The sequence below is a fragment of the Pinus tabuliformis genome, chromosome 8 (assembly GCF_031772625.1).
Source record: "Pinus tabuliformis cultivar Carrire ecotype Pingquan chromosome 8, CPIR1, whole genome shotgun sequence".
Classification (NCBI taxonomy): Eukaryota; Viridiplantae; Streptophyta; class Pinopsida; order Pinales; family Pinaceae; genus Pinus; species Pinus tabuliformis.
The window spans coordinates 1,924,467,163-1,924,491,885 of NC_142294.1; the positions used below are offsets into that span (position 1 = coordinate 1,924,467,163).

Sequence of the window (24,723 nt, forward strand, 5' to 3'; positions counted from 1 at the left end):
TTCTTCCTTAGTGACTTGTTCTACTAGTGTACCCTCTTCCCAATCTAGTGCATTGGCATACTGTTCAATTTCAGGTTGTCTTTTATGTGCATAGTTGCCCAATTTGTATCTAATTCTTCTGAGGGAGATAGAATGATTGGGGTCATAGGGAATCCATTCAAAACTGGTCTGCAATCTGAGGCCTTCCAGGATGCTGTCTGCCTCTTTCCACCCTTCCTCTTTCCTGTTATATAGGAAGGAACCTAGCTGGTTTCTTACCTTCAATTGTGACTTCTTGTTTCTACTCTGAAAGTGAAGGTAATCTGAGTTCCCAAACTGCCTGAAATATTCTAAGGCGAAAAGCCTCATGGGGACATACCTTGGCAACCTAAATGGGTTCAATTCACAGCCATATATCCTAATGACTGTGTGGTTCTGGTAGAAGTACCGGTTGCCAATATTGTAAGATTTGTTCAAATGTAGAATCCTCTTCATTTCATCGGTTAATCTAGGAGGAGGAGTACCTTGCAGCGCTGTTAGGGCTGGATGAACAAATAAATCAATAAACTCACAGTATGTATAGGGTGATACTGAGGTAGAATGAAAGACAGAGGTCCAGAAAACAACTGATCTTGGGATTCCTTAGGCATTGAGTGGCCTCAAAGGAACTGAGAAGGTAGCTGGCTGGTAGAAAAGGAATAAATGATATATATAGGAGGAGTACCTGAACAGTCTCTCCCTTTTCAAATTCATGAACTGCTCATGGATTTTCTCTGCTATGTAAGTTGCATAATCATACTGCACAGCTGGAGGCTTACCAGGGGCAAATATAGACAGCATTGCCATTATGCTGTCATCTACATCTTCCAACCCCCTGAATCCTAGGACATAGCCAATTAGATCCACCAACATTCTGCCCAACTCATTTAGATATTGGTACCCAATAGGAGGGGTTCTGACTGTTTCAGAGCCTGGTGTGACAAACAGTTGGTTGATTTTGACAATCTGGTCACTGGACAGCTTGATCCCTCTGTTAATCAGATTCTGCATGGATAGAGGGGTCAATTTCTTGGCTGTTTTGAAGCGCAGCATCTGGTTTATGCTCTCTGGGGTGATCTGGAACAGGACTAGGCCTGTGGGGCTCATGACTGCTCTTTGGCTGGGGTCATAGCATTCCTGGCAGCTATAAATGAGCTCTGGCATAGGATTGACTTGGGGAAGGTTGTATATGGGCAAATTTGACTCCCAAATCCCCAAGATATCTGCCCCACTGAGGTGCTGGGCCCTTAATTCATTCAACATTTGAATATTGTACTTGGTTCCCATGGGGAACCAATCCAGCATTTGGTAGTCCATGTCTCCCAGGGCTTTCCATGCTAATTCCTGGTGAGGAGCATTGATGGGCTTAATATTCAGTGCAATAGGGGTCTCCATAGCTCTTCAAGATGCAAGAATTGCAGGTGGACAGGTGGAATGGTAAAAACACAGTCTGGAGGCAGTTCTCTGTGGAAACAGTTGATGTTTTGAGTATCCAAGGGGAATTCTCTCAATAGCAATTGAAATACTACTGGAGTCTAGTGACAGAACTTCTCTGTGGTCTAACTGAACTCTCCAATCGGGTGAATTATATCTATTAGGAGCTCTGCCGGGAAAAATGGTGAATTACAGTGGTTTTATGTGAATTGCAGGTTTCTAAAGCTCTGCAGGTACTTCTTGGCCCTCACAATGACAATGGTGGATGAACAAATGGAAATGAACGGTGCAAATAGCGTTTTTATGGTTCTACTATCCCTCTGAGCAATTTCAAGCTTAATGAAGGTCGTATGGAGGGCGAAACGGTCTAAATACCTGTAATTCGATGAGCAGAGGTTGAAGCAAAGGTGCACAGTTGCTGCTTGAGGAGGTCGCCCGGGCTAATAGACTGGTTGGCGAAAATTAGAGTGCAAACGGTCATGCAGAGCGTCCAACAGAAATAACAGTGAAAGTGGTAAAAAACACGGGAAAATTGGTAAATATGGGTTATTTTACCAATTTGGCGCTTTTTTCTGCTGACGTCAGCATGATGTCATTGGTGGGTCATGGTGAGGTGACGTCAGCTGACGTCATCGGGCGACGTGGCAGTGGGTGACTGGTCAAAGGGGCGGTGAGGTGGCAACCCAGTCAGCAGCGAGGTGGACCAATAACAAAGGCAGGTACGAGCAGACAAGGACGTGGCGGCGAGTTAGCGACGGGTAGGTGGCAGTCAAACCGCAGCGGTCACGGTTAAGGCCTTAACCGCCGCGGTTTCTCGGGGCGGTTTAGGTACGGCGCAGAGGCTGTCAGACTTGGCTCCGAGATGGTTCATCGATCGACGCGTGGAGGAGGCGTGACAAGGCGCAACGTCACTTTCCCGGAGGTTAAAGTGCCGCCATATGATGCGCTCCGATATTGATGTGGACCGTCGGATCTGATGGGCTTGATCCGACGGCTGGCGGAGGAGAAAGATGCGCGCTTCATACTGCGGGCGGAAAAGATTAAACTTTGTGGGTTTTTATGGGTTTTTTCAAATGTTTCGTTTAACCAATAATGTGGTAGGATTGGGGAACGTGCCAGAGGCGGGTATTAACCTTTGCAAAGGTTTTTATAGGCAAAAGGGGTTTGGAGAGGGGGTTTTATCAATGCAGAGGTGATTTGAGGGTAAATTATCTTGCAGCAAAGGGGGAATAGGGTGGAATAGGTTCACCAAAGTGGCCAGATGCCATTTGGTCCCTTTTGAAAAATACACGGCTATTATGCCTAGGGGAGGGAATATACATAAGATTTGGGGTTTTATACACCTTAGTGTTAATATTATTAGGGGTGGGGGTAAGATAGGGGAGGTTATATAGTATAATTAGGAGTTAATATGAATGAAGGAGGGGAATTAGAAAGGGGGTGTTAGTGATGGACTAGAGAGGGAAGAAAAAGAAGTTAGTGATCCTCTTTGCTGTGAGTTCATGGAATTCACCACTTTGTTTGCTGATAGATTTATTGCCTTGGCAAGAGACCTATTGATACCTGTGTAATGGTGATCATATTCTTTCTGCAACCACAACTGCCTACCCAACTATTTTGCCTAGCATTTTTTGTTTCTTCTTGGAGGGGCACTTGGACTTGCAACCCTCAATTGCCTTTTCTTTTCTTTGGCTTTTTCCTTTTCTCTCTACCTACTTCTACCCTTATGTCTTCCAAGGTCCCAGATTAAACTTTTGGGAACCTTTGCTTCTCTACCTGAACTACTTGTCTGCCAAGATTAGGCTGTTTGGACAGACTTCTTTCTCTATTCTAAAACTCAAAATTGAAACATGGCATGATCCAGATTAGACTGTTGAATCATCCACAAAATTTGAAATAAGGTCCTCAATACTTGAAACACTTTACCCAGCTCTTGCTTTCTAAGAAATATGGGATCTTTGGGACACCAGAGCAGAGCATATTTGGCTTTTCTCTTGCCAATCATGAAATATGAAACCTATTAGTATAGGTATCCAACAGGTATGTCCTAGCACGGTCCCTTCAGTCATCAAGAATTCACATTTTTCCAGACTAAGGGACATGTTCATCTCAATGCACTTGGTTAGGACTTTTCCCAGATTGGACAATGCTTCTTGGAAGTTGGACCCATAGGGAGTGAAGTCATCCATATAGATTTCCACTGAATCATGGACCAGCTCAGAAAAGATGCTCAACACTCCTCTTTGGAAAGTGGCAGGAGCGTTGCATAGCCCAAAGGGAAGGACTCGGTAAGCAAAGGTACCCCAAGGACAAGTGAAGGTGGTCTTATCTTGGTCTTCCGGGCTGATTTGGATCTGGTTATACCCGCTGAACCCATCTAGGAAAGAGAAAAACTTCTTCCCCGCTAGTCCATCCAACACTTGATCTATGAAAGGCAGAGGAAAGTGGTCTTTCTTGGTGGCTTTGTTCAGTTCTCGGTAGTCCACACAGATTCTCCACTTTCCATTTTTCTTGGGTACCAACACTAGAGGGGACACCCACTCGCTATCCGAGATGGGGTAGATGAATCCTGCATCCAACAATTTTTGCAGTTCTTCTTTGACAATGTCCTTAAGGGCTGGATTCATTCTCCTCTGAGGTTGCCTGACCGGTTTACAATCTTCTTTGATGTAGATGTGATGGGTACAGACCGAAGGGTGGACTCCTTTCATCTCCTTATAGCTCCAAGCGAAAGCATCTAGATGACTGGCCAACAGACTATACAGCTCCTTTTCTTGGGAAGGAGATAGGGAGGACCTTATCTTTAACGTTCTCTCGGGGCCAAACTCCACATTTTTGACCTTGGGAGAGAGTGGATCGGTCACACAAAGGTCCACTAAAGTGCTGGCTTGAGTATCTTCCACCAATTTCTCTAAGGACAATGCACTGGGAGGCGGATTCTGAATCAAGGTCTCAATCAAATCATCCTCAGTTTGAGGACCTCCCTTGGTGGTCTCTAAGGTGCACAAGGGTGCAGAGTACACCTCGTCCTCTTCTCCTTCTTCCAACCAAAGTGGTAAGTCATGCTCTAATAGAGGTTGGGCAGGAGGGTATAGGACTAGCTGCTTGGACATAGGACCATTTTTGATGGTCATGTTTCTTGCTCGGCAGCTTATGTAAGAATCCGCAGTGGCTAGCCAAGGTCTTTCAAAAATAAGGGGGTATCCGGTAAGCTTTTCCTTTGGCTGAAGAACCAAGAAGTCTGCAGGATACTCCCAAGAGTCAACAGAGACCAAGAAATCCTCCACAATCCCTTCGGGAGTCACGGTGGAGTGATCTGCCAACTGCAGGACTGTCAAGGTCTTCCTTAAGGAACCCTGAAGGTTGAGTTTGAGCATGGTATCCATGGTCATCACATTAATGGCAGCCCCTAAATCAATCAAAGTGTGGGGTATGATGGTGCCATTGATGTGGACATCAACTACAGGACTCTCAGGATCCAAATACTTTGGACAGATTACTTGCCCCAACATAAGATCAGACAGTTGTCCTATGACATTGATGGTTGAGGCATCTCTTTTTCGCCTGCCTGGGTGCCTGAAACACTTTTCCTTAACCAATTTGTTGTATATCGGTACATCTTTGATGGCTTGGAGAAGTGGTATTCTTACACACAACGGTTTGAGTTCTCCCAGAAGCTCATTCTCCTCTGGGTCAGGTTTTGTGGTTACGTTAGTCTCTCAGGAAAGGGTGGAGTGGTCTTGGGTTCACTTTCCTGTTTGTCTTCCTCATCCTCTAGGGGAGGAGGTTGGCGATCCGGAAGAGTCTTCCCGGATCGCAGGTTGATCTCCTGGATCTCCACAGCATAGGTGGGGCAGGTTGTTTCCCCGGTATATACCTGTTGGGCCTGTCGGTTGTTGGGGTTCGGGTTCAGTTGAGCAGGCATTTGGGGTTGTCTCGGAGGAGCAGGAGGTAATGGTTGTGGTTGAGCTGGTGGTGGAGGCAAAATGGCGTGAGGAGTGTTGTACTGGGGCCTCGACCCTGGTTGAGGTGCATTCCACTGAGGCTATGGTTGGGCATGTGAGTGAAACGAATGAGTAGTGGGCTGAGTATGGTATTGAGGTGGATGATACCATGGAGGAGGCACAGACCAGGGAGGATGAGAAGGGGGCCCCCAAGAAGGCATAGGAGCAGATTGGTTGGGGCTATAATAGGCTTGGGATGTCCCTTGCATCCCCTACTGGTAAGGTCTAGGTCCATGTGGCCTTCTTTGGTTGAGGAAGTAGAGAGGTTCAGTGGGTGCCTCAGTTCCTTGGTACATGGCCTTAAACCCAGGTAAGGTTGGGCATTGGTTTGTGGGGTGGTCCTCCTCACAAACGAAGCATACCTCTACCGAGTGTAAGGGACACTCGTTCTTAGGGTGCTTCCTTGTACACCTAGGACAGAAGATGGCCAAAGCCCTCTCAACTTCCTCTTTCTTTTGCTGGATTCGGAATGTATCAAGTTGCATGGCAATGGTCTGTCTCACCTCACTTTTGAGGTCCTCCAGCTGATTAACAAACTCATGCTTGGAGAAAGTAGCACTAGCTGAAAGGGGGTTTCCCCTACCTCTTTTCCGAGCTACCCTAGAGTGGTTTCTGAACACAGTCTTTATATCCTCGTAAGGTAGTTGGTAGATGTCTCCTCCAGCTAGCATGTGAAGGGTATCTAGGAGGTCTTCAGGGACTTCTCGGAGCAGGACCAACATGAGAGATTCAAGGTCAAGTGTGCACCTGGCCCGTTTATAGCTAAGTTGGAATCTTTCCTCATAATCTTCTAAAGACTCCTCATTTCCCATGGTCATCCAGAAGATCTCTCCCTTGGCTTCCTTGGACCTACAGTAGTCCCGGTATTTGGTATTGAAAGCTTGTTGCATCTGATCCCAAGTGGTGATATTGTTTCCAGGTAATCCCATGAACCAGCGTAATGTTGCATCCTTGAGAGTAGAGGGAAAGAGTTTCAGTTTTTGCTCATCTTCTGTATAGTCATAGGTTCGACAAAGGATAGCAAACTCAAACAAGAAGGTATCAGGGTCTTCAGTAGTCAATCCATGGAAGTGAGGTAAAGCAGAGGGGCTTATGTTTTTCATTTTCATGTCCCCATTGGTCTCTCGGATGGGAAAGGCACCTTCTATTCTCTCATCTTCTCTTCCATCTTCAGCCATGGCTTCAGGGCGGATGGTTTCTAACTCTTCTTCTGGTATAGGATCTTCGTATGTCTCAGGAGGCTCGCCTATAGGTTCTTCTAGATCACTGTCACCAAAGAAGAGAGAAGGGTGACTCAGTGAAGTGGTGGGGGTGTTGGGTAAGAATTTACCGGTTTTATCTCTGTTCCTACGAGGCATGAAATGGAAAGGCTTTTGATTGCTTTTTGCTTTTTCTGCTTGTACCTGCAAAACTAAAATAGATTGAACTGCAACTAGCTATCTTGCTGGAATGAAGATGCGGAATTGAAATGAGACTAAGCTACGTTGCTCAAATGAAATTGCAGGAATGAAATGCTAGTCTATGCTTGCAGAATTGAGATTGCTAGTCTACGCTTGCAGAATTGAAATTGCTAGTCTACGCTTGTAGAATTGAAATTACTAATCTATGAAAGCAGGAAATATCTATTTTACTTTTGCGGAAATGAAATTGCAGAATGGAAATGAAATGAACTATTTAGTAGAAGGCGAGTGTAGAAAAATAGAAGAAAAGCAACAATCACCAATACTCTGACGCTTCCCCGGCAATGGCGCCAAAAAGATGGTGGGCTCCAGTATTGCAGCAATAATGCTGCAACTCCTGGGACTCACTTCTTTACTCTTATCAACCCGGTAGTTAGTAACAAACTTGTAAGCGACGGTGCTGTATGAACAAGTACTAGCTCTTTCCGTAGCTGTCACTTAGTCAGCTGGCACAAGTCCGCTAGGGGCTCAAGCCAACTTCTATGAGCTCTTAGAAGAAGCTTTATACCTGATGGATGGAAGCTAACTCAAAGGAAGCTGATCTATTTGCAGAAAGAAACTGAAAGTCAAAGAGTAACATAAACCCTAGCAAACCCTAATTCTACCAGCTAGTCCTACTGATGCAAAGGAGAGGATGAAAACTATTGAAAAAGATGCCATTACTTCTACAAAGGTGAAATGCACATGCCTATGCTATCTCTATCTAAAGAACACATATTTTTTGTATTTTTGATTACGTTATCAAAATTATCATACATGTACTTTTAACTGGCTTCTTACTGTGCAAGGGTGGATCAAGGAGGAGAAATGCTTGGAAAAGGTTGGGAAGGTTCAGAGAGGGTCTAAGGAGTCCCTAACACCCTTCCAGAGAGTTTCATCAAGTTTGGCTATCCATCAACCTCACTTGTGAGCTTCTACAGGAAGTCTGCAGGGGTTCTACAAGATGTTTCAGGGATTTCTACACGATGTTCAGAAATTTCTACAGGATGTTCTGACATTGGATTTTGGAGGATGGATGAGTGAAAGAGGATGCATGAATGGATGAGGAAGTAGGGTAGGGGTCTGAGATGACCCAGTGACTGATGGATGAAGTGATGAGAGGGTGTGGAGAGCTAACTTGTCTTAAGGAAGGCTAAGGAAATGGAAGAGCAAGAAGGTAGGGTTACGTGGACAGAAGAGGAGTTGTGAGACGAAAAAGATGACTAGGAGATGGAGCAGCTGGCCTGGACGAAGCTTAGGTGGATGAGAGAGAGATGGATAAGCCCTGCACGATGTGTACTTAACTAAATCAACCAAATCCTGCATACAATCGAAATCTTAGCTAATCTATCCAAACTGTCAATGAAACAAATGAACAACAGCTTTATTTCCAAAGAGAACCATGTACAACACTTAATCAAAGGAACATCTAAAAAGTTCTAAACGCATGACTAACTTCTACAAATGAAAAACATTACACCAACGATTGCATGGTCAAGCTAACTAGTGTTTTTGTTGAGTAGCACTGGCTCCACAATTCCAGCCCCTAATCCAATAAGGGAGAGGTGAAACTGAGAGTGCAGGCAACCCTTTTATGGAGCTTTCATCAATCTTTATCTTATCAATCTGTTCTACACATCTGAAGTAATTCTATTCCTCAACAATCACCTACTTAACCAACACAACTAAATCTAGCTCAACAAACTTCGTTTCAGATGCATAAAAGGAAAATCACAGTGCTGAAAGGAAAGGTAACAATACAAATAAGGAGGCCCTAGGCTCTCAGGTTGGGCCCAACCCCGAGAGCTATGGCTCCTATAAAAAACTCAGAGCTGATATCAAATCTGACTGCTTCCCATTATCAAAAAATAATCATAAGTCAAGAGTTATGCTGATAATGGCTACAAAAGAACAAAACAGAGCTAGCAGCACGTAGTGCAGAATATGCAAGAGTTTTTCCAAAAGTCCTTTTCGAAGGTTGAAGCCTTAACATTTATACACTACGAGGCCCTAGCTAGCCTCCTAAATCTATGGGACTTGGCTGCCCAAACTGTGAGTGAACAGCTCCTTCCAAGAAATCTGCTTGGCTGCCTTCTAGATCTGGTTTTGGTGGCCTTTGGAGCTCGGAGTTGGAGGTGAAGATCCTGAGGGAGGTTATTTAATGCCATAGACAAACCCTCTATGAATCCTCAACCCAAGCTTGGTTGTCTCCTAGCCAATGTCTGCTCGGTTTTGCTTCAACATGTGTCAAAAATCCTGAAATGAGCACGTGTTAGCCACTTAGGAATAGTGACTACCCTTATTCGTACAAATGACATAAACATACTAGAAAATGATGCATAAGTTATGAAAAATGAAGGATTGAACAAGGGTGGTTAGGCCAAATGAGCCCAAAATGTTACCAAATTTGGGGCTCATCAGATGGACAATAAAATCTGTAACCTTTAGACCTTTCAGCATATCCAATGAAATACCCACTAATGGTCCTTGGGGCCAGCTTCTTCTCTTGTGGATTATAAATTCTCACTTCAGACGGGCATCCCCAAATGCGCATATGTCGCAAACTCAGTTTCCAACCTTTCCATAATTCAAATGGCATTTTAGGAACATCCTTGGTTGGAACTCAGTTTAGTATATACATTGTCGTCTTAAGTGCTTTAGTCCCCAAGGATTTAGGAATATTGGAGCTGCTAAGCATACTCCACACCATGTCCAATAATGTTCGGTTTCTTCTTTCTGCTACACCATTCTAGTCAGGTGAACCAGGCATGGTGTATTGGGCAACAATCCCATGCTCTTGAAGAAATTTAGTAAATGGCCCAGGTGCTTGTCCATCTTCTATGTATCTACCATAATATTCTGCACCTCTATCTGATCTCATGATCTTAATTTGCTTGCCGCATTGTTTCTCTACATCAGCCTTAAAGATCTTAAAGGCATCTAATGCTTCGCTCGTTTTATGAAGCATGTAGAGATATATATATCGTGAGTAATCATCTCTAAAGGAGATGAAGTATATCTGACCATGTGAGTCCATGTCTGGACTACATCAATCAGTACGTATGATCTCTAATATGTCTGAACTCCAATTGGCACCTTTCTTTGACTTGTTGGTTTGCTTTCCCTTTATGTAGTCCACTCAAGTCTCAAAATCAATAAAATCCAGAGTATTAAGTACCCCTTCATTTACCAATATTTTAATTCTTTATGGAGATATGACCTAGTCTCCGGTGCCATAATTTAGAGGAATCTTCATTAATAGCACATCTTTTAGTGTCAGTGTGAACATGCATTGAATCATAAGTGACATTGTTTTGTAAATTAATGCAGTAAAGACCATTAGACAAAATACCATTCCCAACATAATCAGATTTATAAAATAGACTGAAGGATTTTTCTGAAAAGTTAAAGGAATATCGAAAAGGTACAAGCCTTGAAACTGAAATCAAGTTTCTAGAAAAACTTGGAACATAAAAGGTCTTTTCTAATTCTAAAACAAAGCCACTACTTTAAGTTAAATAAGATGTTCCTATAGCTTCCACATGCGAGCCCATCTTGTTTCCTGATAAGATGCTTTTCTCACTTCCCACTGGCTTCCTTGGGTTTTTCAAACCCTGCAAGGAATTCGAAATGTGAATTGTTGATCCAGAATCAATCCACCATTTGTTAATATTGACATTAACCATATTAGATTCATAACAAACAAACGAGATTAAATTACCTTTGTTCGCAACCCATTTCTAAAATTTGGCGCATTCCTTCTTCATGTGTCCCTTCTTTTTACAGAAAAAACACTTGGAATCCTTCTTGATATCGGCTTGGGGAGGTACTTTACCTTTCCCTTTCTGATTGGCTTGAGATTTGCCCTTTCTACGCATTGCCAGCATTGCACTCTTTCCCAGTTCCATCACTAGTCTCTCTTCCTCTTGAACACACATGGTCATAAGTTCATTAATTGACCATTTATCCTTATGTGTGTTGTATGAGATTTTGAAAGGTCAGTATTGGTGTGGAAGGGTGTTCAGGATATAGTGCACCAGGAAAGACTCCGATATTTCAACCTCGAGTTTCTTCAATTGAGCCATACTGTCCCTCATCTGCATGATGTGCTCACGCACACCTTTCACACTAGTGAGCCTTAGGGATGAGAACTTCATGATTAGGGTGCTTGCTAGTGCCTTGTCTAAAGTGATGAATTGATCATCAATGACTTTTAACAAGTCTCAGACCTTTTCATGTTGATCAACAGAACTACAAATACCAGCTGAAATTTTAATCTTAATGAACATCATGCTCAAGCAATTAGATCTCTCTCATCGTTCATAAAGCGTGATGTCCGCTGCAGTGCTGGTATTAGTGAGTGCCGGTGGTTCATCTTTCCTAATAGCATAGTCTATGTCCATCTACCCCAAATGAAGGAGAACCCTCTCCTTCTAGACCTTTTAGTTATCTCCCTTAAGTTCAGGGATATCACAACGAATTTAAGAGAAATTTGCATGTTGTACAACTGCATCTAAATTAAAGATCACATGCTTATGTTAAAATTGAGGCCTAAATAAAATTTCATGCTTTACCAATGTAAATCATGCTTAAAATTGAATCTATTGACATAAAAATTGTCTGTGGGCTAAATTTTCAATTCAAATAGATTCAATTATTCTTTATGATAGAATTTATCAAATTATTCACATCACTCACAATTCTAAAGGGTATATTATGATTACAATTTGATATAAATTCTATTTTACAGTTGAACTTTATTATAAAACTATTAATTCATAATTCCTGTGGGTAAGTTATGAATATTTTATCCTAATTAATTATATAAATATAATAAAAATTCTTGTGGGATAAAATTTATTATATTTAGTATAATTAATTACAATTAATGTTTAAATAATCTTTATGTGATCCTAATCTATCATAATATATAATATTATTTAATTAGAGATGTTGTGGCTATTCTCTAATCAATTAAAATTATATGGATCACTAGACATTATTTCTTACATAAATTGCATAAACAAAACTATACATAGTACTTCACATTTCATGCTACGTGAAATGGCGTATACACAGTTTAATATGAAGCAATTAAAAAATATATATATGGAAAACGGAAACACTCACACGAAACACTTAAAATTCACTTATAAAATTATAAACAAATTTTAACCAGTAAAAATAATGTTTCATGAAAGCAATAAGTCAAAATGACAAAAAACCCAAAAATAGGATTATTGGGTTGAATCATCTAAATTCAATCGCAATTTTAACAATTAAATTCTAGCCGACCATATTTCCACAACTGCATTTCTTTCTTAGAGTAATAGCATAAATCTATAAATGCTATTTAGTTGTTTCACTCACTAGTTTATATGTTTTCAAAACATTATTACTGCAGTTACACTGATGCCTATTGTAGCTTTGGAGGACGAAAAGATAATGAAAAAACGGCCATGGATAAACATAGCAGGATGTGAAATGCAAATAATTCAACCAGATGGTAGGCAAGTATGTCTATAACACCAAGGCAGAGATAAAATATGGGCTCTGATACCAAATGTAAGTCCCAAATAACGATTATTCTATAACAATCAAAAACTTTAACAATATTAAATCTGAACTTTAATGCGGAATATTTTTTTTTATTTTTTTTCTATGCCCAAGAAAAATACCTCGAGCCATTGATGCTACTCTTGCTGCAAACCAATCTTTCTGCTAAGCTTGACGCAGTCCCTTCCTTTTATAGATAACCAGTGCCCACGACAACAAATGTAGAAACATGTTATTTTAAGATGCACAATATCAACACTACGCTCCACCGTTGTTGGTGGATTCACAGCAACCCATCTTTGTTTATTCATCCGCTGCACTACTCCGCTGTGTTGTAACGAGGAAAGGCCTTCAAGTTTAAATCAGAGGCATGAATGTATGGATGAATGGGTGGATTATATATGTAAAACAAAATTCATATGAACAGGCATTGTCCAGGTGGATTTCCTTTTTATGCAAATCTCCAAAACAAGTTTCAATGCAAATTTTGTATAACAGTGAATTGCAACTGCCACACCATGCAATGGTCAACGCATTAACACATCTCAGTATGAAACGCATATAAACCTACCACTGCAACTAATCTAAAGCCAGAGCTTTTAACGCAAAATTTGCAAAGCTTCCAACTATGGCAGCGTTCTAGTATCTGGAAGATGCTCTGCTCACTCTTATTTGATGGTGTAAAACTGAAGGGGATTGAGTTAGTGAGCTTGGGGACCAAACAGAAGAATTTATTGCCAAGCTTCCATCAAGTTTCTGATGGCTATGTGTCAAGTGTTTCACAGATCATGGCAAAGAACTGCAGAGGGAGTAATGGACCACTCGAGGAGTTCCCAACAAGAAATTAATCAACTGAAAATAGTTTCCTCAAATTAAAAAAAATTACTGCAGTTGTTTTCCAAAATTTTTAGAATGGGCAGCAGATGGCTTCCTGATCATCGGAACCGTTAATGAGCCGACTCGCGGCAGTTAGGGGAGCTAACACAATTTTGCACCGCTGGAACGAGTAATCACGTGTTAGGAATGAATATTAATATAATGATATTTTATATGCCACAAGGCAGCAAAATGATGAAACGATAGTCGAACATGAAGAACTTATGTGTGAGACTGTTCGTTTTTGGAAGAAGACCATCAGATTTGATAGAATCTGTTCAAACCTCGTACACGAAGACCACCTATGCTTCTACCAAATTCGCTATTACCTTATATAGTATACATGTACAAAAAAATATAGAATCAAATAAAAAACAAACATTCGCTATTACTGTTGAAAAGTGTGCAACAAGAAATTCTTGTTGAGAATGCAACAAGATGATGGAGCTTAGTGAAAAGAGTCACCTTCACTAAGTGGGCCCGCAAGCAAATTATGGCGCAAGTTCTATTTTTGATCACAGTGTGGATGATCACAGTGTGGGTGACCACAGTGTGAGTGATCACAGTGTGAGTGATCAAAGTATATTTTTAGACTGGCTGTCAAAAATAGAAAAGTCAAATATTATTGTCTCATAATAATATTTGGACTATAAACTTGATCTTATTCTCTTGGAGCACTTCAGGATGAGCTACGGATGTGGTACATGGAGATCCCAGAGGGAAATACGTGGTTACCTATGGGATGACTAATATTTGCATGCAGGACTTTAGTTAGAACTCAAGTGAGTTGAGTTTAGTGGACTGGAGGTGCAGTTGATGGAGTTGTGTTCAATTTAGCTTTGTTAAACTAGTTGTATTTAGTCTAACTGATCAATAGACTAGAGATGAGTTGGGTGAATTAGTTATTAATTAATTCACAAGTTATTAACTCATAATGCAACTATAGAATACATCAGTTAGCTCAGTTGCATGTCAGTGCATGTTCAGTTCAGCAGGGACAGATGTTAGAGGATCAGATTGCTATCAGTTGTGACTATAGCTGTGCATGATGATTTGCACAATCAGAGGGATTGAGTATGCCAATGAATTGGCCAATATCAAGAATTTTAGCCTGTGCTCACGTCCAACAGAGTGTGAGTGATTATTTGTAGGTCAAATACGAGTTTGGTAAGCCATTCTCATTAGTTCTTAAGCAGGTATTGAGTTGGACAGGCAGGCAAGCACTGGAATAGATTTGGAGATCAGATCTGAGCTGTATTGTGTGTAACAGGTGGAGCCAGTACTGGATTTCTTGTGATAAGCATTGTACTTTGTAATGTTACATGATTCAATCAATATAATATACAGATAGTGTGGGGTTTTTAGCGAGATGCTTTCCCCGGGATACATACTATGTTAATGAGTTTGATTGATGCTTCTATGTGTGCCTGTGAATGTTTCTGCTTCCGTAAATCGATGATCAACATAGAGGAGATTATGTATTATACATGTTCCGCTTATAATTGTATGATTAGGATAATCTCTATGAATATGTGTTAAATTATTCAAAATCTCTACATGGTATCAGAGCTGCTTGATTTGTAGAAGAGATTTTTACAGGATATCAAGCGAGGATTGATCATCGAATCTATTATTCAGAAAGTGTTTACATTTTATTTCTTCAGGGAGAGTCTGTAATCGGGCCAGGTAGCCTCTGGATTCATCCTTCTTTTGGAAGGTGAGATATCCAGGGAATTCCCATACACTCGATCTATGTACAAGAAATAATTTGTTCTCACGAATTCTAGATCGGAAGCAGTTGAGTTTTGAGCTGGTGGAATTTGAATTTAATTCCAAAGCAAGAGATAAAACTCAGAAACATTCAGTGTGAGAATGGAGACAATATGCCCCAGTATCTCACGAAGTTCACCCAATGCCGGGATGAGCTGGGAAGTGTGGGGGTGACTGTCGGATGAGGATGGTGAGTCTAGCACTCCTTGACCTTCCTAAGAGTTGGCATAGCTACTAGGACTTGGTGAATGGAAGGGAGAAACTTCCAAATTGGGAACAACTACGATCGGATTTGATGCAGGAGGAGATTAGACGGCACACCAGAGACAGTTCTTCATCTATGCATGATGAGGAGAATTGTGCCTTAGCGAGTAAGGTGAAGAAGGGGAATGGGAAGGTTTCTCTTTCTGAATCCAGTTCTTCAAGTGGTGGGAAGAAGGTTGACAAATCAAAAGTGTGATGCTTTCGTTGTCATGAGGAGGGTTCACGGGTCAAGAACCTGTATGCTCTTGAGGTTCAAGATGCATGCAACGCCTTGAGTAGCGAGGCAACTGATGGAGACTTGGTGGTTGAGAGGGAGCGTATATTACCTTTCAACATGTAGAGCCAGAAGAAGTCTCAGACGATTGTGGAGGAGCCACGATTGGTGCAGCAGCTTCAGGAGGTTGTGGAGGAGCCACAACAAGGGAAGCTGAGAGGAGATCGAGTAGAGACATCTACTCATCTAGAGACCTCCAGTAGGGGGAAACTTCGAGCCAGGTGGGCTGAGGGATCGCATGCAGCCATACCTCCAAGTAGGAGGTGGGGTGATGTGGATTGATTGTCCCAAGGAGGAGGGGCAGGATCCTTGAGGTACCTAACCTCTTGGACGAGACCTTGCTACGAGAGCCCAAAATGTGTAGTAGCAGGAACTGACTGATTGGGTAGAGACAGATGCGGATGGAGCGGCAGAGAGAGCGACAGTGCAGAGAATCCCAGGATAGTGCATAACTAGCAGGCTGCAGCAATGCGAGAGGCACAAGTGTTTTGCACAGTGCTAGGTGGCACAGAGAGGTGTGCAATGGTGCGAGATGCATGGAGATGTTGCAGTAGCGCAGATGTCAGAGAGGGAGTGCTTGTCAGCAGCAGGTAGAGCTTCAGCATCAGAAGGTGTTTCTAGCCCAACAGGGAGGTCAGTTGGGAGGTGCAGTGCAGATGCAATGCTGGGAGATAGAATTAGCAGTAGCACGGATGCAGTCAGAGATCAAAGTGAAAAAGGCTAGAGCAGTCAGATACTGAAGAGCATAGAGATGCAAAGTCTTCAGTCGACAGAGGCAATAGCAGTCAAAGACTTTGATGATAGAGCAAGTGGACCAGCCAGATGTGTTGCATGGAGAACATTCCAGAGTTTCAGGATCGAGTTTGAGAGGAATCCTTTCTTGTTGAGAGGGAGTGTTGAAAAGTGTGCAACAAGAAATGCTTGTTGAGAATGCAACAAGATGATGGAGCTTAGTGAAAAGAGTCGCCTTCACTAAGTGGGCCCGCAAGCAAAATATGGCGCAAGTCCTATTTTTTATCACAGTGTGGATGATCACAGTGTGGATGATCATAGTGTGGGTGATCACAGTGTGGGTGATCACAGTGTGGGTGACCACAGTGTGAGTGATCACAGTGTGAGTGATCAAAGTCTATTTTTAGACTGGCTGTCAAAAATAGAAAAGTCAAATATTATTGTCTCATAATAATATTTGAACTATAAACTTGATCTTATTCTCTTGGAGCACTTCAGGATGAGCTACGGATGTGGTACATGTAGATCCCAGAGGGAAATACGTGGTTACTTATGGGATGACTAATATTTGCATGCAGGACTTCAGTTAGAACTCAAGTGAGTTGAGTTTAGTGGACTGGAGGTGCAGTTGATGGAGTTGTGTTCAATTTAGCTTTGTTAAACTAGTTGTATTTAGTCTAACTGATCAATAGACTAGAGATGAGTTGGGTGAATTAGTTATTAATTAATTCACAAGTTATTAACTCATAATGCAACTGTAGAATACATCAGCTAACTTAGTTGCATGCATGTTCAGTTCAACAGGGACAGGTGTTAGAGGATTAGATTGCTATCAGTTGTGACTATAGTTGTGCATGATGATTTGCACAATCAGAGGGATTGAGTATGCCAATGAATTGGCTAATATCAAGAATTGTAGCCTGTGCTCAAGTCCAACAGAGTGTGAGTGATTATTTGTAGGTCAAATACGAGTTTGGTAAGCCATTCTCATTAGTTCTTGAGCAAGTATTGAGCTGGAGAGGCAGGCAAGCAGTGGAATAGATTTGGAGATCAGATCTGAGCTGTATTGTGTGTAACAGGTGGAGATGGTACTGAATTTCTTGTGATAAGCATTGTACTTTGTAATGTTATGTGATTCAATCAATATAATATACAAATAGTGTGGGGTTTTTAGCGAGATGCTTTCCCCGAGATACATACTGTGTTAATGAGTTTGATTGATGCTTCTATGTGTGCCTGTGAATGTTTCTGCTTCTGTAAATTGATGATCAACGTAGAGGAGATTATGTATTATACATGTTCTGCTTATAATTGTATGATCAGGATAATCTCTGTGAATATGTGTTAAATTATTCAAAATTTCTACAATTACCGTATACAGTATACATGGACAAAACATATAGAATTGACATCTGCACAGCAACAACTACTAAATCTGTAAAAAGCATGTGTATGAAAACATAAACATATAGATTTGACATCGGCACAGTAACAACCACTCCAATCAAGAACAAACATTGGCTATTACCATTGTTTTAAGAAACGGCTGTTTCGAAACCGAAACGGCTGTTTCGAAACCGAAACGGCCGGGTTGATCCGAGCCACAACCTCCAACATTGAAACGGCCTTTGGAACGGTCCGGCTGGCCGAGTCAGCCATGACTCGGCCAAATCGGCCGTTTCCGTTATGACTCGGCCGAGTCACAAGAAACCGCCCAGCAACACATATTACAATGGATTTGTAAAATTTTAATGGATTTTTAAATGGTTTTTTGGTTGGTTTGGACTCCAAATAGGTATATGAATTTGCTAAATGATTTTTGGGGTCCATTCCCCCCCCCCCCAAACCCTATTTAACACACCCAAGTGCTCTCATTCACTCACAGCAATCTTATGCATTTGAGTGAGAGTCTTCTTTCAGAGTTAGTGAGCAGTTCTTGAGCTTGTTTTGGAGCAACAGTGAGGAGTCTTGGAGGAGCATTGTAGCTGGAGTGAGGAGCTTCTTGGGCAGCCATTTGGAGCAGCATTGAGGAGCTTATTCTTGGAGCAAGCTTGAGGAGGCAGTTTGTGCCTGGAGGTATTTTTTTTCACCTCTATAAATCTGTTTTTGCTTAGTAAATTTTAGGTGCATATATAGAAATCTTAGAGAGTGTTTTTTGTCAAATAAATGAACATTAAATCAAGGTTTTTTTTTTTCATTTTCAAATTGTTTGCTTTCATTTCCTAGTCAAAATATGGCACCTAGAGCAAGAGATCCTACTTGGGCATATGTTGAAATGGTTGATAGTCAAATGCAATGCAAATTTATCCATAGGAAAATTAAGGAAGGTCCTGGGGGCATTAATAGGCTGAAACAACACTTGGCAGGGATTAGAGGCCAAATCACCCCATGTACCTCACCAAAAATTGGGGAGATTAGGAAGAATTTGTTGGCGAGCTTTGAGAAATTTAAAGAAGATAAGGCTAGGCAAAGAGACATACAGGCTGAAATTGGGAGGAAGAGGGAGATACAAAAAATGATCGCTGCCAACCCCCATTATGATTTTGAGGGTTCTTCCTCTATCCCTCAAACTGATACATCCAACCCTTTCTGATATGTTCCTCCCTCTTTTGTTTCTGTTCAAGATAAGGGAAAGGGTATAATGTCAATGAAAAACGGTGATGTGACTATCAAAAGTTATTTCACTCCCTCCTCTCCATCAGATGCGCATGGTCCTGAAGTTAGTAAAACTCAAATGCAACCCACTTTAGATGACCATTGGAAGAAAGAATTGAGGGAGACTGCTTGTGATTACATAGCTAGATGGTGGTATGATGCTGATATCCCCTTTAATGCTGCTCGTTCACCATATTATGAGCCTATGTTTGATGCCATACATGCTGCTGGAAAAGGCTTCAAAGGCCCTACTATGCATGAGTTAAGGGGGTTTCGTTTACAGAAAGAAATTCAATCCATTAATGAGTATTTGCAAGAGTTCAAGGACTCATGGGCAAGAACAGGGTGTACCATCATGTCAGATGGATGGACTGATCAAAGAAACCGTACCATCATAAACTTTCTTGTCTTCTGCCGACAGGGAACCATGTTTTTAAAATCAGTTGATGCATCTAATAAGATAAAAGATGGCCACTTGTTGTTTCAGCTATTGGATCAGGTTGTTGAGGAGGTGGGGGTGGCTCATGTTGTTCAAATCATCACAGATAATGCCTCTAACTATGTTCTTGCTGGTAAACTGTTAGAGGAAAAACACAAGACCATCTTTTGGACCCCATGCGCTGCACATTGTATAGACCTCATGCTTGAGGATATTGGAAAATTAGATTGGGTCAAAAACACTATAGATCATGCCAAAAGCATAACAAAATTTATCTACAATCATACATTGTTTTTGAGCCTCATGAGGAAACACACTAGGGGCAAGGATATTATTAGGCCTGCCATCACTAGATTTGCTACACATTTTTTGAGATTGCAATCTATGCTTTCCCAACATAGAAACTTGCAAAAGATGTTTTCCAGTGATGAATGGAATCAAAGCAATTGGTCTAACAAACCAGAAGGCAAAGAATTGAAAAGGAAAGTCCATGAAGAAACTTTTTGGAGAAAGGCAGCAGAGTTTGTGAAGCTTGCTGAGCCACTAGTTAAGGTGTTGCGGTTGGTGGATGGGGAAAGGTTGGCTATGGGCTTCATTTATGAGGCTATGGATCAAGCAAAGGAGTAAATAAAGATGGTATACAAGGATAGAGTGGCAAAGTATGGACCCATTTGGGCAATCATTGATGAAAGATGGAACAATCAACTCCATCGCCCTATACATGCAGCTGGGTATTTTTTGAACCCACGGTATCATTATAAAGATAAGGAGTCAGGAGCTTTGAGGGGGGAGGTCAGAGATGGACTGGTTGATTGCATTGAACGCATGATCCCATTGGAGTCTGATCAGATGGAGATACACCGACAGGCCAATATCTTCAGCAATGCAACAGGTACCTTTGGGAAGAACCTAGCAAAGATTGCAAGAGAAGAAGATGAGCCACGTAAACAAAAATTTCAATTTTCAAATTCTTAATAGTTTTACTTTTTTTTTTAAATTTGTTAAATCGTTTATAATTTGAAAGTTAGATATAATTTGTAATTTTGTTGAGCTAACTCATTACAATCCTATGTTTTTTGCAGCACAATGGTGGGAGGCCTTTGGTGGCCATTGTCCTGAATTGCAAAGGTTTGCAATTCGTATTTTGAGTCAAACTTGCAGTGCATCTAGGTGTGAGCGCAATTGGGTTGTCTTTGAGAGGATTCACACAAAGAAGAGAAACCGTTTGGATCAAAAACGGTTAAAGGATCTAGTTTATGTCCAATACAACCTTCGGCTCAGACGAAACCATTTGTTGAACAAAAGACCTGATTCAGATCCCATTGTGTTGGAAGACATTGATCCAACATCAGATTGGGTAGTGGAGAGTTGTCCAACAGAGTTTGATCCTGATGAGGATCTTGATTTAGATTTAGATATGGAGACATCAGTTGAACTTGAACATGTTGTTCAACTTCAGCCTGTTCAGTTGAATGCAGATCCCAATCCACCAGCCTCAGTCTCACAGCCAGCAAGGACTCCAGTTGTAGGTGCTTCCTCTGCTCAGCCACGACAGAAGCGCAGCCGCATATCTACTCTATCTCAGCTTGCATCTGCTGCAGTTGCACAGCCTGCTAGTGGTACCACTTCTACAGTTGCAGTTGGGGATGATGATGATGAGGAGGAGCCATGGGGCCCCCTGTCTGACTCTGATGATGATGGTCTAGAGATTGATCGACATGATCTTGGCTCCTCTGGCAGTAGCTACTAGCCAATAGTACTGTAGTACTAGTACTGGAGTTTGGTCACCGTCACAGTTTACTTTTGTTGTAGAGGCCATTTCTAGCCTCCTTGGTTATGTGTTTTTTGTTTTGAGTCTTCGATCATGTATGACAGTTGACTATGTATTGCCATTGGGTACCATTTTGATATAATGGATTGGTTCATGAGCCTACTTTGATCATATGTTGTCTTCCATCTATATTATAATGCTGTGTGTTTGGAAACATGAATGAAAATCTTTAAAATTATGTTTTTTTATAAAAAAAATAAATATTTAATGTATTTTTTACAACGACCTAGTCATTGAAATTGAGCCGGCCGAGTCATTACCATTTCAGAGTCGGAGTCGGAGTCGATCCTCGGCCGAGTCGGAGTCTTAAAACATCGGCTATTACCTTATATAGTATACATGTACAAAGCATTGCACAGTAACAACCACTCCAATCAAGAACAAACATTGGCTATTACCTTATATAGTATACATGTACAAAACATATAGAATTGACATATGCACATCAACAATTACTCAAATACTGTTAAATTCATAAAGATTATACATATTAAAATATAAAAAAGTAAGGAAAAAAACCAAGAAAATATAAAAAAATTAATGAACAAAAATAAAAGAAGTTTGATTCTCAACTTATGAGCTGAATTCTCATTGGAATTTCATTTCGCAGTAAAAATAATAATACATTATTTTATAACTAACATATTTCTAATTAGATTATCTATGATCTCGCTAATCTCTAATTTTAATCTACTACACCTAATATTTTAGTGAATAATAACTAACTATATCTATTATAGATTTATTATCTTAATTCTGATAACTCAAAACACAAATTTTATAAACATTATCCTCAACCATATTTGGAAATTGGATATCTTCCATCTCGAAGAGATCATTATGCTCAACTGAAATTGAAATTTGAAAATGAATAGCGAAACATAATAATGTTATAGCCCGTGGGCGTTATATTCCTTACCAGCAGCACCTTTAAAAACACTGATAAAACTCATAGTACCATTAATGACCCATATTAAATTCCTTACCAGACTGATACAACTCGTAGTACCATTAATTAATGACCCATATTATTTGACTTCACTAACATTGCTTAGACTTTTAGGGTATCAATATTTTTGTCATGTGTTTTTTTATCGATAATACCTTCCACAGTAACTACATTGCAAATAAACGTGTAGACCGGAAAACAAACTACGTAAGATGTAAAAGCTAAGCTAGACATGCTTATTGTTCTTAGCAGCTGCTAAATATAATGACCAGATGTAGTCACCATATACACTGCATTATTCACTGTAACTACATTGCATGGCCTGCTTTTCTTCTTTAGTCGTCAGCCAACTGTTGGAGCTTCTGAAGGAAATCATCGATGCAACTCTGCTTATTTGCCGCTATAATATCGCGGGCCATGGCCGCCTTGGATCTCAACTTCTCCCCTTCCTCTCCAGTCATTGCCATGGTAAGTGCTGTACATATGTTTTCTCTCATAAAAGAGCCATCGTCTCCTCTTTCTATTTCAATCCCTGCTTTCAGTTCCACGGCTATTAGCCGGGCATTCAAGCCATGGTCAATTCGAATGGGGAGGAAAATTAGGGGTATTCCGAAGCTCAGTGATTCAATGGTGGAACCCCATCCACCGTGAAACAGAAACACACCCAGCGAGGGATGCGAGAGGATTTGCAACTGCGGTACCCAGCCCTGGACGATCAATCCCCGTCCCTGGGTTCGACTCTCGTGTCCCTCGGGAAGGAGCCCTAGGTCGTCACCGCGATCACCATCGGAATACGGCGGAAAGCGAAGACACCAGAGGAACGGGAGCCCACTTGATTCCAAACCTAGCGCCAGCTCCTGAATTTGGTGTTCCGAGAGAAATACCTCGCTGCCGAACGACACAAAAACGACCGACGCCACCCTCTGCTGGTCCAGCCATTGCAGCATATCGGAGCGGTCGCCTCCGACGGCAGCGGGCTGGACAACTGGTGTAAGAGGGCCGAGAGAAAACACTGGTTTTCCGATGGTGTCCTGGAAATAACGAATATACTTATTTTCTTCACGGAAGGAGGTTTTCAGAGCCACCGCCACGCATCCTTCCAGGCATTTAGCCATCCGATAAGCTTGACTAACATGGCCGGGTATTGTTGCGTTCAAAAGTAAAAGATCCCGAACCTCGTACGGCCTGACAGTGATGGCAGAAGAAGGAAACCCAAAGGGCGGCGCCGCGATCTCCTCCATAGTTATTTCTGGGTTCCTCAATTTTTCTTCAGAAGATTCTTGGGTTTGGTTCCACGATTTATAAGGGTGAAAGACACGAGAGCAGAATGCAGCGCGAAACACGCAGAAATAAATGGCCGGAACACGCATTTCCGCAGCCGCCTTCTGCGCCCAATATTGCACGAAGTCGTGGACGAGATAATCCGGTGAAAGCTGCCCCAACAGCCTTCGGAACGGCTTCTCCATGCCGTCCATAGCTTTCTTCAACAGAAGCGTCATTTCTATCGGAATGTCTGCAGTGCATTCCGCTCCGGGAGTCAGTCCCTCCGTGGGCGGTAATGGCAGTTCCAGCAGATTGATCTGGCCTGGACACTCCCCAAGCTGTAAGGACTGCTTGATTCTGGAAATGTTAAGAGGCGTGGAGAGGAAGGAGACCGTGTGGCCGAGGCTTGCAAGAGACTTTGAAAGCTCTAAGAAAGGATTTATGTGGCCCTGCGCCAACCATGGGAATACCAGAAAGTGAAGCTTCTTCTCGCCATTATGACTGTCCATCACAAACCTTCCTTGTACGGGACGGAATGGATGTATTCTCTGCTGCGATGAACGTCAACGTCAAGGGAATTCAGAGGGAGGGAAGCCTGGCAAAAGAAACGGATCGATCTTTTAAAACGAGCCACGGCCTAAATTCGAAATCAGTCTTATTAAATCCGACTCCTTGAGGTCCTTTTATGCTATTCTATGACGCTAGATGTTAAGCATAACGATTAGTTTAGTGACTTTACATTTTGTTTTTCTGTACATCATTTTTATTTTTTTTAAATGAATGACCAGTCTGGTGACTTTACATTTTGTTTTTCTGGACATCAATTTTTTTCTTAAATTTAATGATTTGTTCATTTTTTTTTTTTTTAATTTAATGATTAATTTATTGACGTCACATTTCTGGATATCAATTTTTTGATCTATGTAAAAAAAAACGCAAAATAATAATAATAATAAATTTTATTAACTTACAACTGCTTCATATGCAACAAACCCGACATCAAAATAGTTAAAAGGTGGCCAAACAATATCTGTGCCAATGTGGATCCGCCGCTGGAGTTTAAGCAAATAAACAAATGCACTCCTCTTATACTTCCTTTAGGGGCGCCCGTTGTGAACCCTACAAGGGAGAGTTAAAACCAAGTGAATAAGATCTAAAAAGGTAAAAACCAATTCAAAATAGTTAAAAGGTGGGTAAAGCCACTACTACGCCTCGAATA

General features: G+C 41.4%; 1 protein-coding gene across 1 annotated transcript; it reads right to left on the reverse strand.

Moving 5' to 3' along the window:
• Window positions 1-22,347: 22,347 nt before the first annotated feature.
• Window positions 22,348-24,116, reverse strand: LOC149244206 (putative UDP-rhamnose:rhamnosyltransferase 1). Its single transcript, XM_089367945.1, has one exon. The coding sequence runs from the start codon at window positions 24,011-24,013 to the stop codon at window positions 22,577-22,579; it is 1,437 nt and encodes a 478-aa protein (XP_089224071.1). The 5' UTR covers window positions 24,014-24,116; the 3' UTR covers window positions 22,348-22,576.
• Between the last annotated feature and the right edge of the window lie 607 nt (window positions 24,117-24,723).

What these genes read in the sequence shown, in the direction of transcription:
- LOC149244206 (XM_089367945.1), bottom strand. Translation starts at nt 24,013, where the DNA reads ATGGACAGTCATAATGGCGAGAAGAAGCTTCACTTTCTGGTATTCCCA.